The sequence below is a fragment of the Spea bombifrons genome, chromosome 3, assembly GCF_027358695.1.
Source record: "Spea bombifrons isolate aSpeBom1 chromosome 3, aSpeBom1.2.pri, whole genome shotgun sequence".
Lineage (NCBI taxonomy): Eukaryota > Metazoa > Chordata > Amphibia > Anura > Pelobatidae > Spea > Spea bombifrons.
The window spans coordinates 5,504,640-5,530,164 of record NC_071089.1 but is presented as its reverse complement, the minus strand read 5'-3'; the positions used below and the strand labels follow the sequence as shown (position 1 = coordinate 5,530,164).

General features: G+C 45.6%; 1 protein-coding gene across 1 annotated transcript in view; it reads left to right on the top strand.

Moving 5' to 3' along the window:
• Positions 1-25,294, top strand: part of ENAH (ENAH actin regulator) — a 34,182-nt gene extending 8,888 nt beyond the window's left edge. The window contains exons 2-14 of the mRNA XM_053459499.1: positions 5,440-5,605; positions 9,780-9,957; positions 13,500-13,584; positions 18,114-18,520; positions 20,034-20,144; positions 21,049-21,383; positions 21,535-21,671; positions 21,752-21,809; positions 22,268-22,316; positions 22,421-22,487; positions 22,991-23,069; positions 23,529-23,586; positions 24,578-25,294. Coding sequence (XP_053315474.1) covers positions 5,440-5,605; positions 9,780-9,957; positions 13,500-13,584; positions 18,114-18,520; positions 20,034-20,144; positions 21,049-21,383; positions 21,535-21,671; positions 21,752-21,809; positions 22,268-22,316; positions 22,421-22,487; positions 22,991-23,069; positions 23,529-23,586; positions 24,578-24,615 — 1,768 coding nt within the window. The 3' untranslated portion in view covers positions 24,616-25,294. The remainder of the gene's footprint in view (positions 1-5,439; positions 5,606-9,779; positions 9,958-13,499; positions 13,585-18,113; positions 18,521-20,033; positions 20,145-21,048; positions 21,384-21,534; positions 21,672-21,751; positions 21,810-22,267; positions 22,317-22,420; positions 22,488-22,990; positions 23,070-23,528; positions 23,587-24,577) is intronic.
• The last annotated feature ends 231 nt before the right edge of the window (positions 25,295-25,525 follow it).

The following is a 25,525-nucleotide window of genomic DNA, read 5'->3' as shown; positions in this document are numbered from 1 at the left end:
GATCCCCCCCAAAAGGGCAGTCTGTAACAAAAATTAGGCAAATTTCCTTTGCACGAAGGAAACCAAAGTTGTTGACGCGGTTCTGGTGATTTAAATGGGAATTCTTTCTAGGTTTTGCCGCTTAGCTAGCGTTAGGTGAAGCCGTGTGTTGGAAGGGTGTTTCTTTGGTGTTCTAGCTTCCCACAGCCGGACCACACGAGGGAAAACGCATCTTCTGAGATTGTCAGACACCCCTTGCGTGAAAACGTGTTTTTCCACTAATAAGGTTACGATTTGCAGTCTCTTCGGCACATACACAAACATGAAATGTAAAAATAACATATTTAAAAAAACCCCGGAAGATGCATTAAATAGGGCAAAAATAACCCTCATTTTAATATAGGGTTTTCCAAATCCCAGAAGGCACAGCTACTAAAATATCTGCCACGCTTAAGTGATGACTACGATGTCGCCGGTGATGTCATCACCGCAACGTTCCAGGAGGCTTCCGTGGGGTTAAAGCGGATCATTCCAAGGATAGCCGCGGTTAGTAAAATAAAAGCTATAAAAGGACAAAAATGAACACAAACTTTCCGTTAATTGTGCTGTTTTTTTGTAACTTTTTTTTTTTTTTAAGTTTATTAAATAGAAAAAAAAAGGACATCCCTCGTTTTATGTAAAGAATAGTGAAAGATCGCCTGCGTTTCGCGACCATCCTCTGCCGTTTTTTATATAGTACCTGCCGCTTCATAAATATTCAGGCAAAGCTGTCGGTGATATTTTAATCTGCCAGGTATTAATTTCGCTGAATGGTAATGAAGCGACTTCATGGGGTTTTTGTGCATAAAACCTGTCCGGCGCTTGGTTCCGGTAACGCGTCTCCCTCGGATCAGAAGGAATTGATGGCTTGACGTGCGGCTTGGCCGTGACCTTCTGACAGGCGAGAGAAGCGGATCAGCTGGAGTTGCAAAAATATGCACAAAAAAAGCGAAGATATTTTTAGATTTATTATTTTTTTAATGCGTGGAAAATTGTGCCATATTTTAATCTGTTCTTAGTAACTGTAGAAGCCAAAAAAAATATTCACTTTGCGCCTACATTACTTCTGTGTATTCGTCTTGAATCATATTCATTCTCCTTGGCACCCGATGATGGAATACAGACTACGATCTAGATCCCCCCCCCCCATCCGTGGGTGCTATAGGATTAAGACCCTATGTGGCCCTTTTACGCTGAGAAGGCTCGTCTCGCAATACTTTGCTGTTCTAATACGTTGGGGGGGATCGCGAGCTGCGGAAACCAAGCCGTGTGCCCCTTTTTTGCATGTTTACGGTAATCCTTACCACGGTAGTGTCCCCGTTTAAGGTGAAATTAGTGGGGTATGTAAGGACCCCGCTCCTGCGACCCGGGGGATTCCGGTGTTGACCCAGAGAAGCGCCACTTCTCCTGAAGTCTCGGGACGGGGCACGGAGAGTTCCCCGGTATGCCCGTAATACACACTGTGGGGTTTTACTATTCTGGGGCAATTTATGGAGCCTGCTCTGTGCATGATCAATTAGTTAGACATAGTCTACTGCCACTGACAGCCACGCTAAAGAACACATATTGTACCGTATTTGCTCTAATATTAGCAAATGCTCCGAAAAATGCCCCTCGTCTTATATTCAAGGTAGTCTTATGATACAACCTGGATCCTCCTCTCCGGCCGCTGGTTGGTCGAGAAATGCAGGCAATCTCTGTTGTTGCCGGGGCTTCCGCTTCTATGACGGAGCGCCGGCGTGACATGACCGTCTGGTCCGGTGATCAACCATAGAAGCCCCGGCGGAAGTGCCGGATAGGAGCAGAGGTTGTCTACGCGCGTCGCACGGACGTCCACCGGGGCAGAGTGGCAAATAGGGCTATAAGGTATTACCGGGGGGCAGGTTGGCAAATAAAAGTAAATAAAAACAATCATAGTTTTTATTAAATATGAAAAAAATAAATATAATATGCATTACTTAAACGAAAAAATACATGCCTTAGGGAGAAGCTGCAGCCGTACCTCTGCTCTCCTCCTATACGGTCAAACTATTGTAGCCGCTGAAAAAGGGCTAATGTGTAGCGGGGCATTCTGGAGAATCCCCCCCCTGTGCAGTTCCAAGGGGGACACCATAAACATTTTAAAGGGCCACACAGCTATCGTATACATTTGAGTGCGGAGGGTGGCAGGAGCGGTCCTTTAAAGCCTCATGCGTTCCACCTCAGCGACGGATACCCGGTGTTACAAAGTGTTAACTTTGTGGCATTCCCAGGATTTTCCCTCTGAATCACCATTTATAGCAATAAAAATGAAAGGCTTGACTTCTGCAGTTTTCTGTTGCTAAGCAACAGGAACTTTTTTTTTTGTAAACCTTCTGCGTATGATGTATATACTACATTTAACTACTTTGAATAGACATGCCTGAATCTGCGAGCATAAAGCAGATAATTGCCTTGTCATTAGGAAAAGATTACAAACACTGTCTCGGTATTCCTTCTTTTTTTTTTGTGGTCTAAGACATCGCTTTATAACCGCAAAGCCGTCTCTTACCCCGGCGGAATTCCTCGGGTCTACCCATAGACCGGACCTTTTGGGTTTTCACTTGATGTAATAGGTTTAGAGATATTTGGCTCAAACATAAGTAGTTTTTTTTTTTTTTTTATTTTTTTATTTTTTTACCCTATAGATGCTAAAATTGGCAAGAAAATGTCCTGTCTTATCGGTTATCTCCCTTTTCGTCCCATTTTTATTATGGCCGCAGTAGCCTGTCCAATAAAGAAAGGCAACTGAATGGGGAGGAATAGCTATGTAAAGCCGAGGGGACAGGTAGTTGAAGGGGACTTTTCATTTAAAAAATATTTTATCCTTAAGCTTAACACCCCCAGTGCTGTATGCGGTAATAACAAGCACCCCCCCGTACTGTATCAGCGTTGTCAGTTGTGATTTTCCCGGCTCAAACACCACACTGAGCCGATGCTTTATGGCAATGCTAATGAAGTCCGTTCCTCCAGTGTCCAGCTGGGGCATTAAGACTGAGCCATTCTATTGTTCCCCACTTCTAGTGTGATAGAAGGGTTTGTCTAGTAGATCGGGGCTCAGGTAACAGAGCGAGAACCTCATACAAATGAGTAACGTGCAGCTGCTCCAATGTTATATTAGGGCTAAGCTCACAGACTCCCACTTGAGATGGGAGACGCATACGGTATGGAGAGAGGAGTGTAGTGTGTGTGTGTATATAACGCTCTGGCAGGTAAGATGTAGCTACAAAGATCGTATGGCTTCCCTGAAGAGAAGTAAGACTTTTCTTGACTTTTCTCGCTTGTATCTTGTGTATGTGTAAAAGTTGCTAACCAAAATGTCTGGGCTTGTATCTTTTGAGAGATTCTGCATGACCCCCCCCCACCCCAACTTGAAAATAAATGGTTAAAACATTGAGAAAACCCAACTAAATCATACGCATGCCTGCTTATGGGAAAGAGCCCCAATACACTCAACTAGACTTGGTGTTTATAAGGAACTTCTCAACTAGTTTAACAGCATCGGGCCGCTCTTCTTCCTGCCCTTGCTTTCTTTTAGTCTCTCGTCTGTCCCCCCAACCTCAGCCCTTTGCCATTAACCACTTTATTTAGAAATGAAATGGGTCGAGTTCATAATTAAAGAGAAGTCTGAGCGGTTTCCGTACGTCTGAATTGTATAAATCCCTATTTAGCTGCCTGGCGCATGTAACTACAAATTTTGGTTCCCCGCTGAACCTAGTTAATTATACCGAATACCTGAGCGGAATGTTCTGAAAATGATATGAACCTCAGGAGAACTCTATTCTGTGCTTAATACTCTAAAATTACCGGTGGCTATATATATCCCTACCGCTAAAATGACGAGTACTTATCTGACCAGGAGCTGCATTGGGGTATAGAATGGAAAATGTCTATTATATGAAAGAATAACCCTTTGTGTGTGTATAAAATATATATATATATATATATATATACACACACTCTCTCTCACTGGCCACTTTATGGGGTACACCTTGCTGGTACCGGGTTGGACCCCCTTTTACCCCTGCTTCAAGGTTCGACGTGTTGTGCGTTCGGAGATGGGATTCTGCATACCTTGGTCGTAACGAGGGGTTGTTGTAGTTGCTGTTTCCTCCCCCACCTTTACAAAGTCTGCCTCTACCAATCAACAGCAATCAGCAACGTCGCAGTAGGGGAGGGATAACTTAACGTAGAGATTTTTGTGTGTAATGATGAAATAGCATGTGGTTCACCGTACGTGGAGATGCAGGGTAAGAGACCGGGGTGCTGCGATGGTTATTTGGTGCTTTATTATGCTGCGTGGTTTGGGACGTCTAGAGGAGAGCTATTGCCGCAGGGAAAGACTTCATCTGGTGGATCATTTTAGGGAGAAAGTCTTTACTTTGATTCTTTCTGGGCATTAAACTAGAACGTGGTCTGCTTTCAGTCTGGGGACACTGGATCTTGCGTATTTCACTGGGGTTCTGGGTGATTTTGGTGTAAAGTGCAGTAGGTGGTCAACAACAATACAGATAAAGATCTCTCATCCGATTCAAGACAAATGACCGTGGCGTGGAAAGCCGTAATACTTATGTTTTGTATTAAAAAAAAATAAAAAAAAAAATGGAGAGGAGTTTTTGCTGTAAGATCTCGCTGAACATTAACCCCTTAATGACAAAGCCCGTACATGTACGGGCTCAAAATCCATTGTTTTCAATGGGTTTAGGGACCGCCCATTGTCCTTAAGGGGTTAAAATGCGTACAGAAGCCATTTAGTTTGTAATGATTCGTGCGAACTGCCCTGATGTGGGCAAAACACCCCATCTGTTACCCCGCACACACCCGTGAGTCATCAGCCCCACAGCTTTCACAACGCCTTTTCTCCCATTAAGAAGGCATGCGGATTAATTCCGACTCCCCCGATTTTAGCGTGTTTGTAACCAATTTTAAGAACTTTGATTCTCTAAATATAGGAACAGATGGTCGGTGTGTGTGTGTGTGTGTACGTGTGTGTGTTGGCAAACTTTCTGAAGAAGCCCCTGGGTTTAGGGCCACATCTGTAGGAAGCGGTACTGCTGTAAGCATTTAGTCATCCGATTGAAACAGGAGGTTTTATGGTCCAAGTCTGACTCCGTACAGCGACTTCAGCATTTAATCCCAACCTCAATGATTGCCTTTGTTTCCAATGTAGCCGTCTCCTCCATGATCGCTTTCATTCACTCTTTCTTCAAAGATGAGAAGAAAGAGGAACGGCTTTACTTTAACTTTAAACAAAGTTTCTATAAAGATGAAAATGATAGAATTTACGGTAGATGTTATATTGGAAGCTGCGTCGTTTTGCGTGTTTTCAGATGAATTCCGAGTCCCTTGTATGTTCGTTGAAGTGAAACAAAATATCTATTTTTTTTCCCCCCTCTTTTGCAGTGAGCAGAGCATATGCCAGGCCCGGGCCGCCGTGATGGTTTATGACGATGCCAACAAGAAGTGGGTACCGGCCGGAGGTTCCACGGGATTTAGCAGAGTCCACATTTATCATCACACAGGGAACAACACCTTCAGGGTGGTGGGACGAAAGATCCAGGATCACCAGGTCAGAGCTGGGGTTTAATTAGTAACTCCTGCGCCAGACGCGTGGACGGTTCCTTTGGCTTCTGTTACGTTACAAATATCTGATTGTTTTACCCGATACTTAACGTTCTTACAGATATCGGGCAAACCAAACCGTTTTATTTATGTTTCCACGAGATGAGATTGATCTGTGATGGGTGGGTTTGTTTCCTCGTTGGGTTTTAATGAGTAAAAACCTTTTGCAAAACACAATCCTATGGATGTATCCGGCACGGCCTGTGCTTGGGCAGCTTTTAGGTTGAAGAAAAGTCCATCAAGTTCCTCCTCGCTGTTGATCCAGAAGAAGGCAGAACCCCCCCCCCCCACACGCACACACGTATTGAAACAGCTTCCAATGACGCCTCGGAATGGGAAATAATTTCCTCCTGAAGCCAAAGTGGCCTCTGAATTCTCATTGGACTATATAGTCCTTATTACCCGTTATATTCCTCATATAGTCTCCGGCCCGTGTAACTAATCCCGTCCTTATAACCCGTTATATCCCTGTATATTCCTCATATTATATATTATATACTCTCCCCCGTATAACTAATCCCGTCCTTATAACCCGTTATATCCTGTATATTCCTCATATTATATATTATATACTCTCCGGCCGTATAACTAATCCCGTCCTTATAACCCGTTATATCACTGTATATTCCTCATATTATATATTATATACTCTCCGGCCGTATAACTAATCCCGTCCTTATAACCCGTTATATCCTGTATATTCCTCATATTATATATTATATACTCTCCGGCCGTATAACTAATCCCGTCCTTATAACCCTTTACATCTCTGTATATTCCTCTTTATTAATAACTCATCCGGCTCATATTTAAAGGCATATATAGTCGGACAGTCTGTGTAGGTCGTGAATTCCACATATTTTTGTTGCTTGAAGTGAAAGTTCTTTCATTTGGTCTGAATGGATGACGTCTTGTTCTTTGCGGACTCCTATATTGACAGTCCGTCAGGGAGGGTCTGGTCCCCGTATGCATTTTGATCTATGAAATGCCCGTGTTTATAGTTACCGTGTAAGTGGCGTGTGTTCATATCTGTTACGGTGACTGGGTACACAGTATCTCCTCGAGACATGTACTTTGGAACCAGAAGGTCCTAAGATGCCGAAGCTTTATTATTATTATTAAGTCATTATTATCATCAGTGATCATTTATATAGCAGCACAAACTGCTCTTTACGCGGTATAGGGTGTGAGGAACGTATGTAAGGTTGAAGAGCTGCCTACAAAATAATACCGCGGTATTCATAGCGATGGGCATATTTTGAGTAATAAAGGACAGGTACCATCTATCGGTGAAGTATTTGTTTCAAATGAGTCATAGTAACGCGTGTTTAAATATATAAATACACACAATATGTGGTAGTCCCATGGGGAAAATATATTTGAGCAATAAACCCAGTGCTAAATACAGTAATGTAGATTAGAATTGTAGAAATTATTTCAGGTTCCCAATAAACTCCCTTTATCTGCAGACCTGGAGCCGCCGTTGCTGTCAGTCATGTGATATTTTGGGTGACTTTCCCGGCTCAAACACCACACTGAGCTGACGCTTTACGGCGATGCTAATGAAGTCCATTCCTCCATAGACTTTCATTAGTCAGAGGGTGAAATGTTTAAGGCTTGAAGTATTTTTAGTAATTTTATTTATTTTTTGTAGGGCAAAATGTGCCCTTAGTGGCCTATATGGCTTATATAATACTTTAATTAACTGTTAAATGTCCCAGTAATATCACCGCACAGATAAGTGGAGTCTAATCGTCGCGTTTTGATGACTCCGCTAACCTTGACGCCCTGAAACGCTGATCGTTCCAGCCCCGTCGTGGTTACCGTCCCCACCTTTACATTAACGTGTTGCGCAATCGCTCAGCGTTGGTGAGTTAATTCTTGGCGCTGAAAGCTTTACTATGTTTTACTAGCTTACCCCGGGTGGACCGAGGGTTCCCGACCGATCCTACAAACTGTTACACATTTACAGAACAATGAAAAGGGGCGAGGAGCTTTTTCCGAAGGAAACTTGCATCTTTTTAGTGTTGCTCATCGTGCTCTAATAAGCTCTCCTTAGCAGATCTGCCCCTGACACCCCTGCTATAGAAGAACGTATATAAAAGTAATGAGAACACCTCTCCATGGCATTCAGTTGGGAGATGGGCATAGGGGCAAATGCATATGGGGGGGTTTCTTCAGAATCCCCCCTTGGGTTTGTGGTCGCTTTGCCAGGTGGAGAAGCATATGGGGTTAATTGCCTCTGCCCATTGCTAATAGCCCTTTCCTCCTGAATGAAAGACCTGTTCTTCTGGTTGGTTTGGCCAGAGATCCGCGTAGGTAGAAGAAAAAATAAATGTTGCAGGTTCCCCCTTTCACGTGAAACGTCATTGCTTTTATTACTGGAATCCCATTAAAAACTTTCAATAATATTGCGTTTTGCTCTTGTGAAACAGTTTATGGTTTTCAGGATTCTGCATATCAGCCGTTTGTATGATTCTCGCTCTGTTATCAGATCCCCGATCTACTAAACACCCCGACTCCTTATCATACTGCCTGTGGGGAATAATAGAATGGCTCAGTTTTAGTCACCCAGAGGGACTCTCCCAATAGTCAAATTCTGTGGAGGAAATTATTTCATAAGACAAGCAGGCCTTCATTAGCGATGCCGTAAGAAATCTGCTCGGTGACAGCAATGGCAACCTCCGGGTCTGCGGGTAAAGAGAGTTTATTGGAACAAAATGAGATAATATACAGGTTTTTGTTAATACCGACCGACATTACTGCATACAGCGCTGGGGGTTATATTACTGTATACAGCGCTGGGGGTTATATTACTGCATACAGTGCTGGGGGTTATATTACTGCATACAGTGCTGGGGGTTATATTACTGCATACAATGCTGAGGGTTATTACTGTATACAGCGCTGGGGGTTATATTACTGTATACAGCGCTGGGGGTTATATTACTGTATACAGCGCTGGGGGTTATATTACTGTATACAGCGCTGGGGGTTATATTACTGTATACAGCGCTGGGGGTTATATTACTGTATACAGCGCTGGGGGTTATATTACTGTATACAGCGCTGGGGGGTTATATTACTGTATACAGCGCTGGGGTTATATTACTGTATACAGCGCTGGGGGGTTATATTACTGTATACAGTGCTGGGGGGTTATATTACTGTATACAGTGCTGGGGGTTATATTACTGTATACAGCGCTGGGGTTATATTACTGTATACAGTGCTGGGGGGTTATATTACTGTATACAGTGCTGGGGGGTTATATTACTGTATACAGCGCTGGGGTTATATTACTGTATACAGCGCTGGGGTTATATTACTGTATACATCGCTGGGGGTTATATTACTGTATACAGTGCTGGGGGTTATATTACTGTATACAGCGCTGGGGGTTATATTACTGTATACAGTGCTGGGGGTTATATTACTGTATACAGCGCTGGGGGGGTTATATTACTGTATACAGCGATGGGGGTTATTACTGTATACAGCTGCTCTTCGTTGGTTGTCAGGCGAGCCCCCTGCCAGCGACCAATAGAGTTGCTAGTATGGACTTTTAAAATACCGGGGGCCGAAACGCGTCCTGGGGAGATCATTGGAGTCCAATGGGGTCGCTTGTACAGACCTTTTTAATTCAGTCACTGATCTGCCGGGTGAGACGGGGCTAAGGTTACCGCTCCTTGCCGTATGTTCCTGCGCTCGCCCTCCCGTCTGCCGCTTCGTTCTCCAGCTGTCGCTTGCGCTGCGGTTTCGCTTTTCTCTCGCCGTTCTCTCACTTTATCCTTTTATGCTTTTGTCCTCTATGGTTTCTGTTCCCACTCTGTATCTCCATCTATATCGCACACGGTTTTCTTTCCCCAGTCCCCCCATTCAGCACTTTACAGTAAACCAGCAGTTTACAGGATTGGGGGGGGGGTTAGTTCTCAGAATCCAGCAAATCAGAAATTCGTGAGAATCGGCACAAATAGCATTATGACCCGAAATAAATGTGTATTCGATGGGTGTGGGGATCGAGAAGGCGGTCAGTTGTGCTTTTTTTTTCCTGAAAATTGCTACATCTCTGCTCTTGTAAGTCGCGGCAGTTAATGTGAAACTATTCTTGTTGCCCCCAGGTGGTGATTAATTGCGCCATCCCTAAAGGACTGAAATACAATCAGGCGACGCAGACCTTCCACCAGTGGCGGGACGCCCGGCAGGTCTACGGCCTGAACTTCGGCAGCAAGGAGGACGCCAATGTCTTCGCGAGCGCCATGATGCATGCCTTAGAAGTGCTGAACTCACAGGACTCCGGTAAGACGGGATTTGGTGAATATGGTGAACCAGTGCCATGTCTGCTAAATGGCTTTCACCTCACAGTCCAATCCTCTCCTTGTTACATCCCCGTACTGTTATGCTTTAATGCACTAGCCTCTACCACTTCCACTGGGAATCTGTTCCCCTTATTTACCACCCTCTCATTAAAGTAAATCTTCCCTACGTTCCACCTAAGCCTCTGTATATCCCCTCTCTCTCTCCTCTCCCTTTATCTGTTTGTTTACCTCATCGCTGGTTCTTTGGCCAGAAAGCGGTGACATCACCGAGCGCTTTGTTTAGAATCTCAAATAAAAATCACATCATCAACATGGAAGTCGGCCAGGAGTCCTATTTATCCGCGCTATAAATCTACCGCTGACGGCACGATCCGATGCCGTCGTATGATGTATCGGTCTCCGCGTGACCCTCGGGCTTTGGGGCGATCTTCTCTGTACTCAGACGGGATTATCCAGTCCGGGGGGCAGTTTAGGGGAAAATGAAGTCATTTGTGGCCTAAAGACTTTTTTAAAGTGAAATAGCTGGAAAAACGCGTCTCTTTCCTCCGTTAATTTGGAGCCCTTCCGCGGTTTGCGGGGGATTGTCTGCAGGGTCTCGGCTATGACTTTATTGACGTCTAGAGCATCTTATTTGTGGCGTTTAAATGTTTGCCTGAAATGTTTTAATGTCAGTAATAGTTCCCCAATTTAGTGGGCCTCCATTAAGATTTTTTGATATCCTTATTTTGCTTTTAAGATAAAGGGTAACCCAGGACTCGACAAACCCTGGGTGCTACAGCGACTCGTAAAAAGTTTTGCAGGGCTGCCATCACGAGTCCATATACATTTTATATAGGATTCCCCGGGTTAAGAGGCTTCTGGTTATTCTATATATATATATATATATATATATATATCTTTTCCTTGGCGTCATTCTCAGTATGTTTGAGACCGCGGCAGAGAAGTAGCCGAGAGCTCCCGTTGATCCTGACATTGTGTTTGCAGTCCTTCCTTTGTGATATTTCTTTCAATACTTGACAAGAGCAGCGCTGTGCTGTATACATAGAGAAAAAGTTTAAGTAATGGGGGTTTTTTGGTTGAAATTGAAGCTTACTGTTTACTTAGAGAGGGGATTTAAGGACAAGAAAGAAAAATAGACCCTTAAAGCTGAAATTGGGTGGGATGACGTCCAGTGAAACCAATGGCACCCTATGGGTTTCCTATTCAAACACTGCCCTCTTGTGGTCAGTCATGGGTACAGCATGCGACAAACTTGGCTTGGCTGGAGTTTTATATTCATATGTTAGTTTGGAAAATTAAGGACCAGGCTGTTTTTTTACTATATGTACCCTTTGTGACTTTTGTGGTCCTCGTGGATTTTTTTAATGGTCTCGTTGGATATCTGGAGAAGCAGAAAAGTCCCGTCTTTCCTGAAAAAACACTTTATCTTCTTGGGGTAAATATCTGTTCATATGAGACATGAGCAGAGTGTCTTCTGTGTCTCCTGGAAACGTCGTCGTCGGATGTGAATGGTGGTCTCCAGAAAAAATCCAAAATTCCTCGGAATAGAATCCGGTGCAGCTTTGGCCGAAGCCGGCACGTGGTCCCCGATCACAAAGTATCACCGCTCTTGGGTTTTCTATGACTTACCCAGCAATGTTGTTTAGATCTTGGCAAAAATATGGCTTAATTTTGCATAAAACAAATAAATTGACTATCTATTTTTGCATCTTCCGGCGTGCTGATCATCCTTACTGCTGATCATATTCTAAAGCGTCCTTTTAATGGCTCTGTCTGGAGGACAAGGCATTCTGCTGGAGGTTAATGAATCAATAATTGCAATCTTCGGGTAGCGATGGTTAATATGCTGAAACGCTGTCTTTTGCTTGCAGAGAGAAATGCTTTTATTATTTTTTTTCTCTCTCTCTGTTTACATTAGCAGCGAGGTAGTGGTTTGAGACTTATGGATATGGAATGATAAATAATTCAGGGGCTTCGGGAAGGGCAGACTGCAGTGAGTTTTAACGTAAGAAGCGAGGGCTGGAATAGGAGAGCTTGCTGTGACCGTGAAGCGCTCGAGAATGAGCGGCCGTTAGGAAAATGGTGCTTATCCTTCATGCCGATGGCCGCCGAGAGGCTGCGTTCGAATCTTCCCATCGCAGCGAGGAGAGCGGCGTCTGGTGGTACCTCTGCTGTCACAAACGGGACCATGCCCGCATCTTCGGCTGTGAGTACTCGCTCTTCGGCTTCCAAGCGTCGGGATTCATTCTGTTTCTGAGCCGCTTCAAAAAGTATTTTCCTTCTGAAACTTTGTTTAGCTGGTTGAAGGAACGTTCTTGTCCCTCCAGAGTAAATGTGGCCCTATAGATGGGCAACCACAGGAGCGTTTCTAAGTGAACCAAGTGCTTGGAGGTGGTTTGCTCTAATGAAATATGGCGGATCCGATGACTGCAGCTTTAAGAGTTTTATACTTAAACTTTATTGTTTGGATCGTAGCGATTGTTACAAGGTTTGGTCTCCACAGCTGCTGGTCTTTTGGCCAAATGCACGGGACAGGAATATGGCTCCTGAATCTAAGACGAGACCAGCGACCGATTAAGGTCCAAGTCTCTGCGACGGGAGAAACGGGCAGACTAGACGGGGGCCGGTTTGAGCCATCGAGTTTTATTTTCCTAATTACCGGTATTTTAAACATTTTAAAAGAGGGAATCAGGCCTCCTACGTAGAAGGTTTCTGTATCTCTGGACTCCAGCAACTGCTAATCTGACCGTTGTTATTTAGGACTCCAGGAAGCCTAATCTTCTTGTTAGGGATCTCCCTATCAGCATTTTTTTTAATTTTTGTTGAGTTTTACTGCAGTAGTATTCAGATACGCATGAAAAATTACCTTAAATCGCCTTAGTCATCCCGTATTTGTATCTTCGATTGTCTGTCAGGTGGACAGTTAACTAAAAACCAGCCTCTCTTAATCGTCGGAGCGTGAAGAACCTCTGCGTGTGTCTTCGTCTTCGCTGTTCCCGTACCTGATTTTTAACATTTCCATCGGTTTTGTTGCTGACACAGCTGGTTCTTATGCGAATTCCACCGCTGTCTGTGCTGCGGGGTAATTTGTGTGTAAAGCTGGGGCATATTGATGACTTTGAAGAAGTTCCGTACGGGTGACGTGGAGGACGGGGTCGGAACCAGCTGGATATACGTATTGTTGGACCCTTGGTCCCGTATTTTGAAGAGTCTCTTGTTCGGCTAATGTGGAAACCCCTTTTTTCGTCTGGGAGATAATGGCTATTTTTATCGCTTCTGATTTTTTTTTTTTTTTTTTTTTTTCTCCAGTGTTATCTTTGGGTGAGTTTTTCTTCTTCTCTGTTGGCTAAGTGTTCCTTTACATCGTGTCAGCAGTTGACCCATAGAAGGCTTCATTCCTCGCGCGCACATTCTTAATTCTTACGCTTCATCTGCTTTTCCTCGACTTTTCTGCTTTGTGCTTTCCACGTCAGGACATCGTGGCATGAAACCTGTTCTTATTGTAACCTTTTCTCTTCCCAGGTCCGACGTTATCTCGGCAGAATTCTCATATACCTTCTCAAGTGCAGAATGGCCCATCCCAGGAGGAGCTGGAGATCCAGCGAAGGTAATGAATGTGAATGAATTGGTTTAGCGATGAATATCTCCGCGTATTACGTAGCTTTGGTCGGTTAACTCCACTCAGCAGTGTATTCCGGAGATGTTCTGTGGCTCCTACAGCTTCAGACACCCCAACTATCCTCAGTAGAACTTCTAGATGTTCTAGAACACTACGTTTCCGAATCATTCTCGCTTCTCCCCCAAGCTTTTATGTCAGAGAGGCCATTGACTGCGTGTAAAGGAATATCGCCCAGCTGCTCCTAGTAAAAAGTGACTCAACATTTCAGATATATGAGAGGGCATCTCTTAAAAAGCAGAGCCGCTATCTAAACCCGACACACGTCTTCTGGGGAGCGCTCTGGAAGTCTCTCTTATCGCACGCGGTTTGCTGCATGTCTGCCCGGCAAGGAATACCGACGTATTGCCGACTGGGTGAGCGGCAGGATTGTGTGTGCTTTCATGAAGTCACTTTGTATTTATTTTTTTAGCTTTGTTACCGAGCGATCGTCGACGTAACAGACTGTAAACGGAGTAAAAGTTTATACTTTAGGGTTAGGGCAGGGAAGTATGTTTTTATATGAAACGGGATAGAGGGATATGTAATGTAATATGTAAATATTGGGGACGGGCTGAGCAAAACAAATATATAGAAAGTTATTTTGCGGCAGGGTTTTTAAATTTTTTTTTTATCTACAAATGAAGAGATCTGCTTTTTTTTTTTTATTTTTTTACGTTGAGTTTAGATATTGACATATAGGTACCACAACTGTTAATGTAAAGCGACGGAGGAACTTACCTGAAAAGCAATGTTTTGTAAGGCGCTGGGAGCCGAGAGAATGAGCCATGTTGTAGACGAAAGTGCTCAGGGGCCCCACGCAGTACATGTTTGCTTTGTTTGAGGCTTCTGTCCTGCATGCGCGTGGCACAAGTGTGGGGAGCTTCCGGACCGAGGTCTCTTGGGGTGGCTGCGCCCCTACTTCTGGAGACCCCCATAAGGTAAAGTAGGCCCCCTATTAAAAACGTAGTGAGACGTTTATTTGGCAGACGTAAGAATCCGTGTGCTTCGCTCGGCACTCCTACAGACTTTATACGGTGGGTTTGGGCGAACGTTGCTGAGTAAGCGGTTTCATGGAGTGTGTGTGTGTGTGTGTACGAGTGAGTGAGTGAGTGAGTGTGTGTGTGTGTGTACGAGTGAGTGAGTGAGTGTGTGTGTGTTTGTACGAGTGTGTGTGCGTGTGTACGTTATATAAATATATTATGATATGGCCGTCCCCAGATGTTATGCCAAGGTCATTAATGTTGGAGAAACAAATCCCAATGCACCTAAAGAGTTCCGAGTGACTTAGTGGCTGCCGTCAGATGACACCCGCTGTTTACACAGGAGAAACAGCTGGGGAGGACTAGCCCGTGGGGGCTGTTTTGATGAGCCGGGGCCGCAAGGGCCTACTTATAGCTCTGCTCCGTCACCGGTATTTAAAGCTCTTGTCCCCCTCGCGCTCCCTCGGCTTGGAAGCTGACAGATTATCCGTTTGGAGCCGGCGCTGGAATCCGTGTTTTGCTGCTGATGTCATTCTGGGGGGGGGGGGGACATTAACCCCTTCACTTCTAGCCGCCCGCTGTCACAAGTGTCACGGCGGCCGGATCCTGGACTCGAAGGGTTAATTCACGAATATGTAGAGAGCAAAACTCTGCTCAATTTATACTTAAAATTTTTATAAATCTAGCGAGAGAGGAAGAGGTTAATGCGCGGCTGGGAGGGGGCAGCCCGGGGCATCTATTAATAGCGGTTTATGTATCAGACATCTATATCTGTGTAACAGAAGTTTATCTCAGAGGAGGAGAAATGTTACAACATGAGGCCAGAACCTAACACTAGAGGGTCAGAGGCTTGGATGGAATGGAAGGTAGTAGATAAGTGGAACAGCTTCCCAGCAGAAGTGGTAGAGGGTAATACAGTGAGGGTATTAAACATGCATGGGATAGGCATACGGCTCCTGAATCTAAAATGAGATTAAGGTTTGAGTCTTTACAGATTGGGGCCGATCTGCCGGCAGATTCTATGATTTTATACCCAACAAAGTGATTATTAGGCATTCTGAAGAGGGACTGGCCGTTCCAAAGCTAGGGCACTTGGTTAGTATGTTGTTTGATGCGGTTGCGTGTTCCTCGCTGCCAGCACGAACTTGAAAGCGCAGCAAATGTTTTGTTTTATTACGGGACCCACCAAAAAGAAGTTGCCTCTAATGCCGACCTAGAGGAGGAATACGCTGTCGGGGATGACATCATCGTGACTCACCGACCACAGCCTGGTGGCTTTTGGGGGGGGGGGCACACCGTTTATTTATAGCATGGAAGTCACTGTTACGGCCCCATAAAAAGCCGACGGCGGCCCCACGGGGAGATCTCTCCCGGCGTGTGACGACGATGAAGCCGCACGGCTGCTACATTGTACTTCAAAAGGGAAATGGGCCGCGGGTGGACCGGCTCCTGCTGTAAGTACCTCCATGGAGGGGCGGCGGATTTACTCAAGGACTTAATACTTGCCCCAGAACTGGGAAGCTGGGTCTTCCTCTTAGCTTGTTGCCCCCAGTAGTGTATTCATGTATAAAAATCCTTTCCTAGAAATGGTGTATTCATGTTCCAGGGCAGCATACGGGTAACATACAAAATGAAGTGTCTATCCCATGCATGTTTAATACCCCCTCACTGTATTACCCTCTACTACATCTGCTGAGAGGCTCTTCCACTTATCTACCACCCTCTCAGTAAAGTAAAAAAAATAGACGTTACACTGGTTCTCTCATTTTGATACAAATACCGGCTTTTCTAACGTTTTTAACCTAAATAAATACTCTGACATACAGACAAAAACAACGCGCTGGTGTAAGAGATGATTTTAAACGTAATGTAATGGATCTCGCCGTCACGTTTCTGTTGGGCTGCACAATGTGTGATATTCTGTTTATAGAAGCGCATTACCTGCCGGGCAGCATATAGCGCATGCATGAATGTGCATGAATGTGCATGAATGTGTTGCTCTTATTCACGATATTCCTTTGATTCCGCTGCAGAGTTTTCATGTATGATGAAGTAGTTCCCTAAACTTCTGGGCAAACTTCCCCTAAAAAGTAACAATATATATAATTTGACTCATTTTAAGTTATTTTATGGAGGTTGGTTAAGGGGGGCTTTATGTGTTTTTTACGCTGATGCCCGTAACCCAGGGCTAATGACGGCCTCCATGCTCTGGTGCAGGTTTGTTGTTGTGCCGGTAGCTGCCGCCAGGGTTGGGGTGGCCCACGGTTGGAAACTTGCTCCAGACGCCTCCATACATCAGAACATCGATCATTTACTCCGTCCTCACGGTAGTTTCTGGATGAAATCTCAATACACGACGGCAATGAGATAAAATAAGACTCCACAATCCTTGCCATGTGCCTATATTTATCTTATAAGATAATATATATATAACACATACAGTATATACGCAGCTTGTATTTTATTTTTACTAATGTCTCATTATAGAACTCTGTGTGTATTTACACAACTTTTCAAAAGTTTGGGGTCACTTAGAAATGTCCTTGTTTTTGAAAGAAAAGGGTTAATGTTGGAAATTACTATTGTAGCTGAAAACGGCTGATTTTTTTTTTTTATGGATTCTCTTCATAGGCGTACAGAGGCCTTTATCACTCCCATCACTCCTGTGTTCCAATGGCCCTTTATCACTCCCATCACTCCTGTGTTCCAATGGCCCTTTATCACTCCCATCACTCCTGTGTTCCAATGGCCCTTTATCACTCCCATCACTCCTGTGTTCCAATGGCCCTTTATCACTCCCATCACTCCTGTGTTCCAACGGCCCTTTATCACTCCCATCACTCCTGGGTTCCGATGGCCCTTTATCACTCCCATCACTCCTGTGTTCCGATGGCCCTTTATCACTCCCATCACTTCTGTGTCCCAATGGCCCTTTATCACTCCCATCACTTCTGTGTTCCAATGGCCATTTATCACTCCCATCACTTCTGTGTTCCAATGGCCCTTTATCACTCCCATCACTTCTGTGTTCCGATGGCCCTTTATCACTCCCATCACTCCTGTGTTCCGATGGCCCTTTATCACTCCCATCACTCCTGTGTTCCAATGGCCCTTTATCACTCCCATCACTTCTGTGTTCCGATGGCCCTTTATCACTCCCATCACTCCTGTGTTCCGATGGCACGTTGTGTTCCCTGATCTAAGTTTGTTTAAAAGGCTAATTGATGGTTAGAAACCCTTTTGTAATTATGTTACAGCCGGAAATGTCCTTGTTTTCCAGCAACCCCAAACTTTTGAGCAGTGTTGTATAGCTGCTCAAATACCTGCCCCTCTCGTGCGCAGAGGAACATTTTTTTTTGTGCTGGGGTTTCGTTTGACGACGACAGAGGACGATTAGTTTCCATTAAAATATTCATATTAATGGCATTTGATCCGAGGCCTTCGATGGTTTCCATGGCTCCTTTTATTCTTATAACCGATCTCCCCGTTACTTTTCAGGCAGCTGCAGGAACAGCAGCGACAGAAGGAGCTGGAGCGCGAGCGCCTGGAGCGGGAACGGATGGAGCGCGAGCGCCTGGAGCGGGAGAGAATCGAAAGGGAGCGCCTGGAGCGGGAGAGAATCGAAAGGGAGAGGCTGGAGCGGGAGAGAATCGAAAGGGAGCGTCTGGAGCGGGAGAGACTGGAGCGGGAACAATTGGAGCGAGAGAGACTGGAGAGAGAACGTTTGGAGCAAGAACAGCTGGAGCGCGAGAGAGAGCGGCAAGAGAGGGAGCGCAAAGAGCAGTTAGAGCGTGAGCTGCAAGAACAGGAGAGACTGGAGCAGGAGAGGAAAGAGAGAGAGCTGCAGGAAGAGCTGGAAAAGGAGCAGCTGGAATGGGAAGAGGAGCAGAGACTGTCCAACGCCGGTAAGAAAAGCCCTCCTGCAGCAACACACGATTGGCTGAATTTTTTAAATTTATTTCTTTACTGAGCGGGTGGTAGATAAGTAGAACAGCCTCCCAGCAGAAGTGGTAGAGGGTAATACAGTGAGGGGATTTAAACATGCATGCGATAGACATATGGCTCCTGAATCTAAGACGAGACCAGCGACTGCAGCAGCTGCCCTCTCCGCGATCTGCCGTTTCTTGCCCCTGCTTGATGGTAAATCAATGATGTCCCCTTCCAAGCGTTTATCCGTTTAACTACGGGCCAGAATTACCTTCCATAACGAGCGGTGACCAAGAAGTGACCGCAAAGGGCTACTTAATTGTGAGAATTTAGTGGAGACTTTCTGAGGAGTTCAGAGAAAATATGTGAACGAAATAAAAATAATAAATTCATATATATATATTTTATTTGTTTTATGTATCCAGTTGCTTGGGATGTCTGCGATTTTCCTTTGTAGGTTGTGTTTGAATCTCTTCGTTTAGTGTTGGCGATGAGGTCCCTGGCACCGGCTCCATCGTTTAATACATTAATATTTTGAAACTCCCGTTGGTGCCCGCGGGGCAGCCTTTACTCACAATTATTTTCTTATTCTTTGTAACATTACTTTTTGATTGTTGAGATTAATTTCATGCAGTAACGTCCTCTTTTGCCTAATCTCCCGATACTAACCGTTTTCGTTTGTACTTTTTATTTTTATTTGAATGCTGGTTTGGTTGCTTCATTCGCTCCTTTTTTCTCTCTCTCTCCCCCTTCTGTTTTGTTTTCCGTCCTGTCTGTGGCCGCTGTCCTCTCCAGAGTCCTCTTTCGACAATTCATTATATAACCCCCCCCACCATGACTTCTCCGGCTGCCATTCGCCATCTCCCATATGTTACGCTAAAGCCATTTCTGTCCCGGCAGCCTCTCTCTGTACAGACTCCATGGCTGACTTTGTAGTCGTGAACTCCTCATCCATTAACTCCACGCCGCCGACGCCTCCCCTGCGGCACTCCGCGTCGCGCTTTGCTACTTCTTTAGGCTCGGCTTTCCATCCTGTTCTTCCCCATTATGCCACCGTTCCTCGACCCCTCAATAAAATCTCCCGACCTCCTTCTCCGGTGAATCCCGCTCCCCTGCCGCCGCCGCCGCCTCCCGCAAAGCCCATCTCCTGGTCTGCTTCTAACTTCGCGCCGCTCCCTCCCTCTCCTCCAGTCATGATCAGCAGCCCTCCCGGGAAAGCCACCGGTCCCAGGGCGGTCCATCTGGTCTCCACGTCGGGCCATTTGGCTCAGCTGGCCCTCATAGCCGCCGCTCCAAACGGGCACGCCGATGGCTCTTCTTACGACACGTCTCCCACTTCGCTCCCTCATCCTGCGCCACCCGCTCCACCTCCACTCCCATCATTCCCACCATTCTCTTTGTCTTCACCTCCAGCCGTCAGCCCTTCTCCCGGCACCTCTGTTGTCTCGGCACCCTCATCCCAGCCTGGTGTTCTCCCTTCTCCCTCTGCAGCTTCCCCCGCATCTGTTGAGAACTCTTTAAACTCTGTGCTGGGAGACCCCCGTGCTTCTCAGCCAGACTTGATCACCACCTCTCAGCTGACTGACCCTCCGACCCACCCGGGTAAGGCTTTCTGTCACCGCGACTTACTCCACTTACTCCACTAACCTGCACTTGTGTTCATCGAGCTTGTGTGTAATGAAGGTTGGTCTACAAAAAAACCCAGAGTGAGCATTGAGCCTTCTCCATACTCCGTACTACTATGTGAATCAGGGCTGTGCGCAGGTTCCTTGGGTGGGCTGCATAAAGTGGGGTATTGGGACCTCAAGCTTCGATTTCTTAAACCCGAGATCTTGTTGGCAGCCCCGATGAAGCAAAAACGTGGTAATAAATTCTCATTTTCCTTACATAATGGCTTCGTTCACACGAGTCACATAACCGAATCCTGCATCCCCCTCCCCCACTCCGGAAATCCCTTTCTGCCTCATATATATACTTTGATTTTTTTTTTTTTATGACCCCCAACTATACGTTTTTTTTTTTCTTCTATTTGAAATGGAAAAGCAAGTTTTATTACCGTTTTGCCCGGTGCATTCCATTTTAAGAGCAGCGCTGTTAGATCGTCAGCTTTTGGGTCATAATTAGAAATGTTTACGTTTAAATATAAATGGCGCATGTTTTAAAATGCTCATAAACATCATATTTTACCACCGACCCCCCCCCCCCAAGACACAGCTTAACCTTCCGTAATCTTAACAATGATACCCTTTTGCTCTCTGATTTCTATAACTGCCCCCTCGTATTATTTGATCTCCCTTTGCATGTAGAGGGGGTTATTATTATTTTTAAAACGGGTTGTGAAAAGTTTTATTGACTGTTAACTTTTTAATGTAGATCTTAACATTTTAACTCCAGTCCCGCGTTAGAGGCCAGTGACCGCGCGTCCGTTTGTTCCATTATCTGTAAGATTGTCCTTCTATACTGTTTTGTTTGCAAGTTTAATTGCCCCCCCGTTTCTTCTACGTAGGTGTCATCCCCGGACCTCCTGCACCTCCTCCGCCTCCCCCTTTGCCACCGGGCCAGAGTTTACCGGCAGCAGCTGGACCCCCACCTCCCCCAATACCCCCTCCACTTCCTCCTTCAGCTCATGTCCCACCGCCGCCGGGGCCACCACCGCCGCCGGGGCCACCGCCTCCTCCTGGACCTCCACCCCAAACCAGCCAGGCTCTTCCCCCGGCTCCGCCGCCGCCTCCAGCTCCTCCTCTTCCGTCGGGGGCGGCTTCCATTGGCTCAGAAGAAAACCGTCCGTTGGCGGGCTTGGCTGCTGCGCTTGCCGGAGCCAGACTGAGAAAGGTGTCCAGGGTAAGGAGCTCTTCTTACCTCCGTATGTTATCTTCCTGTTTTAGGAGACCAGCGTTTACACCAAGCGCAATGGTTTATAATTATTATTTATACTATACCCTAAATAAAGCGTTTGTTTGGAATTTAATAATTCTGTTCTCTTTCTCTTTAGAACGAGGATTCCTCTGGTCCAGGGATCGCGGTCGCCGGCTTGTCGGCTGCCAAAACCGAACCTAGTCGCGGAAATGGACCTCTCCCCATGGGAGGCGGAGGACTCATGGAAGAAATGAGCGCCCTGCTGGCCCGAAGGTACTGTCCGGTGCGACCCCCTGAGCAGAAGCGCCGCGGGGCGTAAGACCCGATTTAACCACCGCTCTCGTTTCCAACAGGAGGCGGATTGCCGAAAAAGGACCAACGGTGGAGTCCGAGCCGAAAGAGGAGAAGCCGGTAAGTTAAATGGAACCGCGCTACATGAATACGTTGCGCTGAGCCCATGGGCCGCATGTCCAAGTTGCCTCAAACCGTTTCATACGTTGGAGACCCCATCTCCACTGACGAAACGCTGGTGATGTCATTAATCTTGCTTATTTAAGCCATATATAAATGTGACGCTGCTTTGGGGGGGGGGGTTTGGGGCGGCGCAATGTTTTCAGGCCGCTGCATTTTAACCATTTGTATGAGGTTCTCGCTCTGTTATTTGACCCCCGATCTGCTAAACACCCGATTTCTTATCATACTGCCTGTGGGGAACAATAGAACGCCCCAGTCTTAATCACCCAGCCAGACACTCTGACTACTAAAAGTCTATGGATGAACAGACTTCACTAGCAGCCCCCAGGTCTGCAGATTCGTTCTGTTTTTCTCCGTTTCATGTGTTTTACATCATACGCTTTTTTCCCTTGCAGGAGGAGCCTGAGATCGTACCTGCGAGAGTCCCCTCGGCCGGCACACCTGGTGAGTGCTCTGGGAACGTCTGATGGGAATAAGAAAATACTTTTCCGGGTGACGTTCTGCATTGACGTGTGTTTATTTATTTGTGTGTTTATTTTTACTTGCAGAGCCCACTAGGAAGCCCTGGGAAAGGACTAATACGTTAAACGGCAGCAAGTCCCCCGTTATCTCCAGGTGAATCATCGCGCGGATACTTCTTATGTATATTTGTTTTCTGTCCATTTCAAATGTTGAAGATCTCTACGTTAAACATTTTGTGAGATACATTCTAGCGAGAGATACAATCTAAGTAGACTTAGCACTCAACTCAAGAATGTCACGTACAGACGAGGAGCTGTGGCACTCACACTCACTCATTAAAACCAGCTCTGATCATCAGACACGCATGTAGAATAATAGTGTAAGCGATAAGTCATCATGGATCTGGGAAAGTATCCGTATCAGACTATACAGAAGTTATTTTATAATCATTTATCTTTATAACCTGTTCCCTGTGAGTGTATTTGGTTCGTCGGACTCTGTCGTCGTTACAAGTTGGTTTTCTTCCCCAATAACCCAAATCATATCGGCTCTTGTTGGTATTAAGCTGCCGTGTAATATTTCGGGGTTCGGTATGGACTCTCCAAGTCGGGGTGATTAGTGAAACGTGGAAGTTATTCTCGTGTTTTTCACTGCAGACCAAAGTCTACACCGTCTGGGCAGCCCAGTGCCAACGGAGTGCAGTCCGAGGCGTTGGACTATGACAGACTGAAGCAGGTACTGTTGGTGCCCCCCCCCCATGAAGCGCACATTTCAAATGAGAATGCCCCCCACCTACCCCAATGTCTGCCTATCCTTTGTAACAATACCAGTGCATGTAATGCCTTTATAGAAAGGTATAAAATACGTCGGGTCTGCCCGTTATTCCTGCTATAAAGGGTCAAGGCTCAGGAGTTCTCTCCGGCCCCAGCAGAAGAGGCAAATGTGTACTGTGGCCTTTTTGGTGTCATTTGGCTTTTTTGCACCGGGCCATCTCAGCCCTTCAGTTGAGTCTCCACGTTACCCAGAAATGGTAAAAAATAAAAAAATAAAAAAATAATAATAATAATAAAAATATATATGAACGCAGACGACAAAAGCCGCAAGTCAGAGACCCAGAGAGGTCAATGTAAAAATGGCCCGGACTACCTGGCATCTGTGGAACCCTGGCTTATGATCTCCCCTTTGCCCCTTCAGGACATTTTAGAAGAAATGAGGAAAGAATTATCAAAACTTAAGGAGGAACTCATCGATGGTGAGTATACGCTGCGCTGCTGTGGATTCTGTACAGTGACCGGGTTTGGCAGCCGTGTTTAATCGCCAACTTCTCCTGGTTTGAAGGCGTTTTGGCCCAGCGGGATTATCCCGGTTCCCTTCCGCCCAGTTATTCTTTTAATCCGATATTACGTTTTCTTGGGACGTCTCTTAAGGATGATGTTAAGGTGTGAGAAAGTACGCAGGGACTTGTCTGAAGGACAGGGACACCATCCTTGTCTGAAAGATGGACTACAAGCGCTGCAGACTTAAGTCGTTGAAGACTGACCCAAAGAGCTTGCGTTTATGGTCCTTCTGTTTTTTTGGGGGCGTTCTGGGCTGTATCTTAGAGGTCTCTTTGGTGGGAGTTTGCAGGAGAGTTGCAGTTTCACTCTGCATTATGAAGGACCAACCCCAATGAGCTTCTCTGGTAGAAATGCAGGAGAAGCTTACAGAGGTTGTCCCTTCATAATGCATAATGAACGCGGCTCTCCTACCAGCTACTAGTTTAGTGAATAAATCCCTTAGTTTTTGAAAGTTTATTTAATTAACAAACTCCCTTTAATGGGGCTTTATAAAGGGATAATGACGATATCTAAACATTTTTTTCTCAACATAATAGTGTTGGCTTAGATATATAGATTAGATATACGTTCCAATACTTTCCTCAACCCAATCGGGTCAAACACACTGAGCCTTTATCATGCTGCCTTATGGTAAGTAATGCATTCCTTAGTCTTAATCACCCAGAGGCCTCCTCTGATTAAAGTCCACGGAGAACTCCGTTAACACGCCATAAAGAATCGGCTCGGAGTAGGGAATGTCGCCTAAACACCGCAGCCGGCAACTTCCATTCTAGGAGCGATATGGAATAGCCGAGCTCCTTCGGTGCTACTCGATTACTGTGGACTACACTCCGTTTAGGGCTCAACGTTCTAACTTTATAAATTATTTCTAACTCCCCCCCCCCCCCCTTTTCTTTCTCTTTCCAGCCATCAGACACGAACTTGGAAAATCCAACAGTTCATAGAGCAGCCTCCGGACAGCCAGGACACGATCGCTTCACCCACATCGGAAACAACGTCATTTTCTAAGCAAACGGGGAACAGCGTATATATATATATCTCTCTCTCAATATATATATCGGACTTTACAGATTTCTCTCTGGATGTATATGAAAATCTCCTGGTTTTTCTGCTTTTTTTTTCTGCACTTTGAGAGCAGAAAAGGTCTTAATGTTACTGTAACGATTGCGCAGAAGTCACTTCTTCACCGGTCTACGGAGCTTGCAGTGCGAACGCGAACCACGTCGCGATGAGATTGCACATATAGGAGCGCGAATGTTTTTTTTAAGAGACCGGTCCTAGCGGGTCGTACGGTCGTGGACTGCAGGCGTAACTCGGGTCTGTCTTCCTATAATATTTGATATTTCCACCAATAACGGTATCGCCATTCTGTATACGCCGGCCGCGCGCTCGTCCCGAAGCGAGGGATCGCGGGCACGGTTTCGGGAGAATCGCCTATAGATGGTTTTGCACATTTTATTTTTTTTTTGTTATATAAATTGACGGAATGCCTCTGTTTAACTTTATAGATTAAATTTAAAGAGGGGAGAAAAGGCAAAGATGATAAATAGGTGCCTAGCCAAATACTTTCCTAATGCAAGCTAAAGCATTGACTCTGATCTCCTTCGGTACGCCAAGATCTAGCGCTTTTCTGCACGGGAATTCTTATTTTACGTAATCGGTACCACGACCCAAGAATCTGCCCCCCCCCCTCCCCCGATGATCCAGAGCGTGCCGCCATTCATACTAAATACCCTCCATATACCCCTCATTTCATTTCTCTCCGGTCCTATTTACTATAGGTAGACGCGTGTAGCTACGGGGAGGCAATATCCGCTAAACGCCGCGATAAACGTCTGGCCGTGTCCTCTTGCT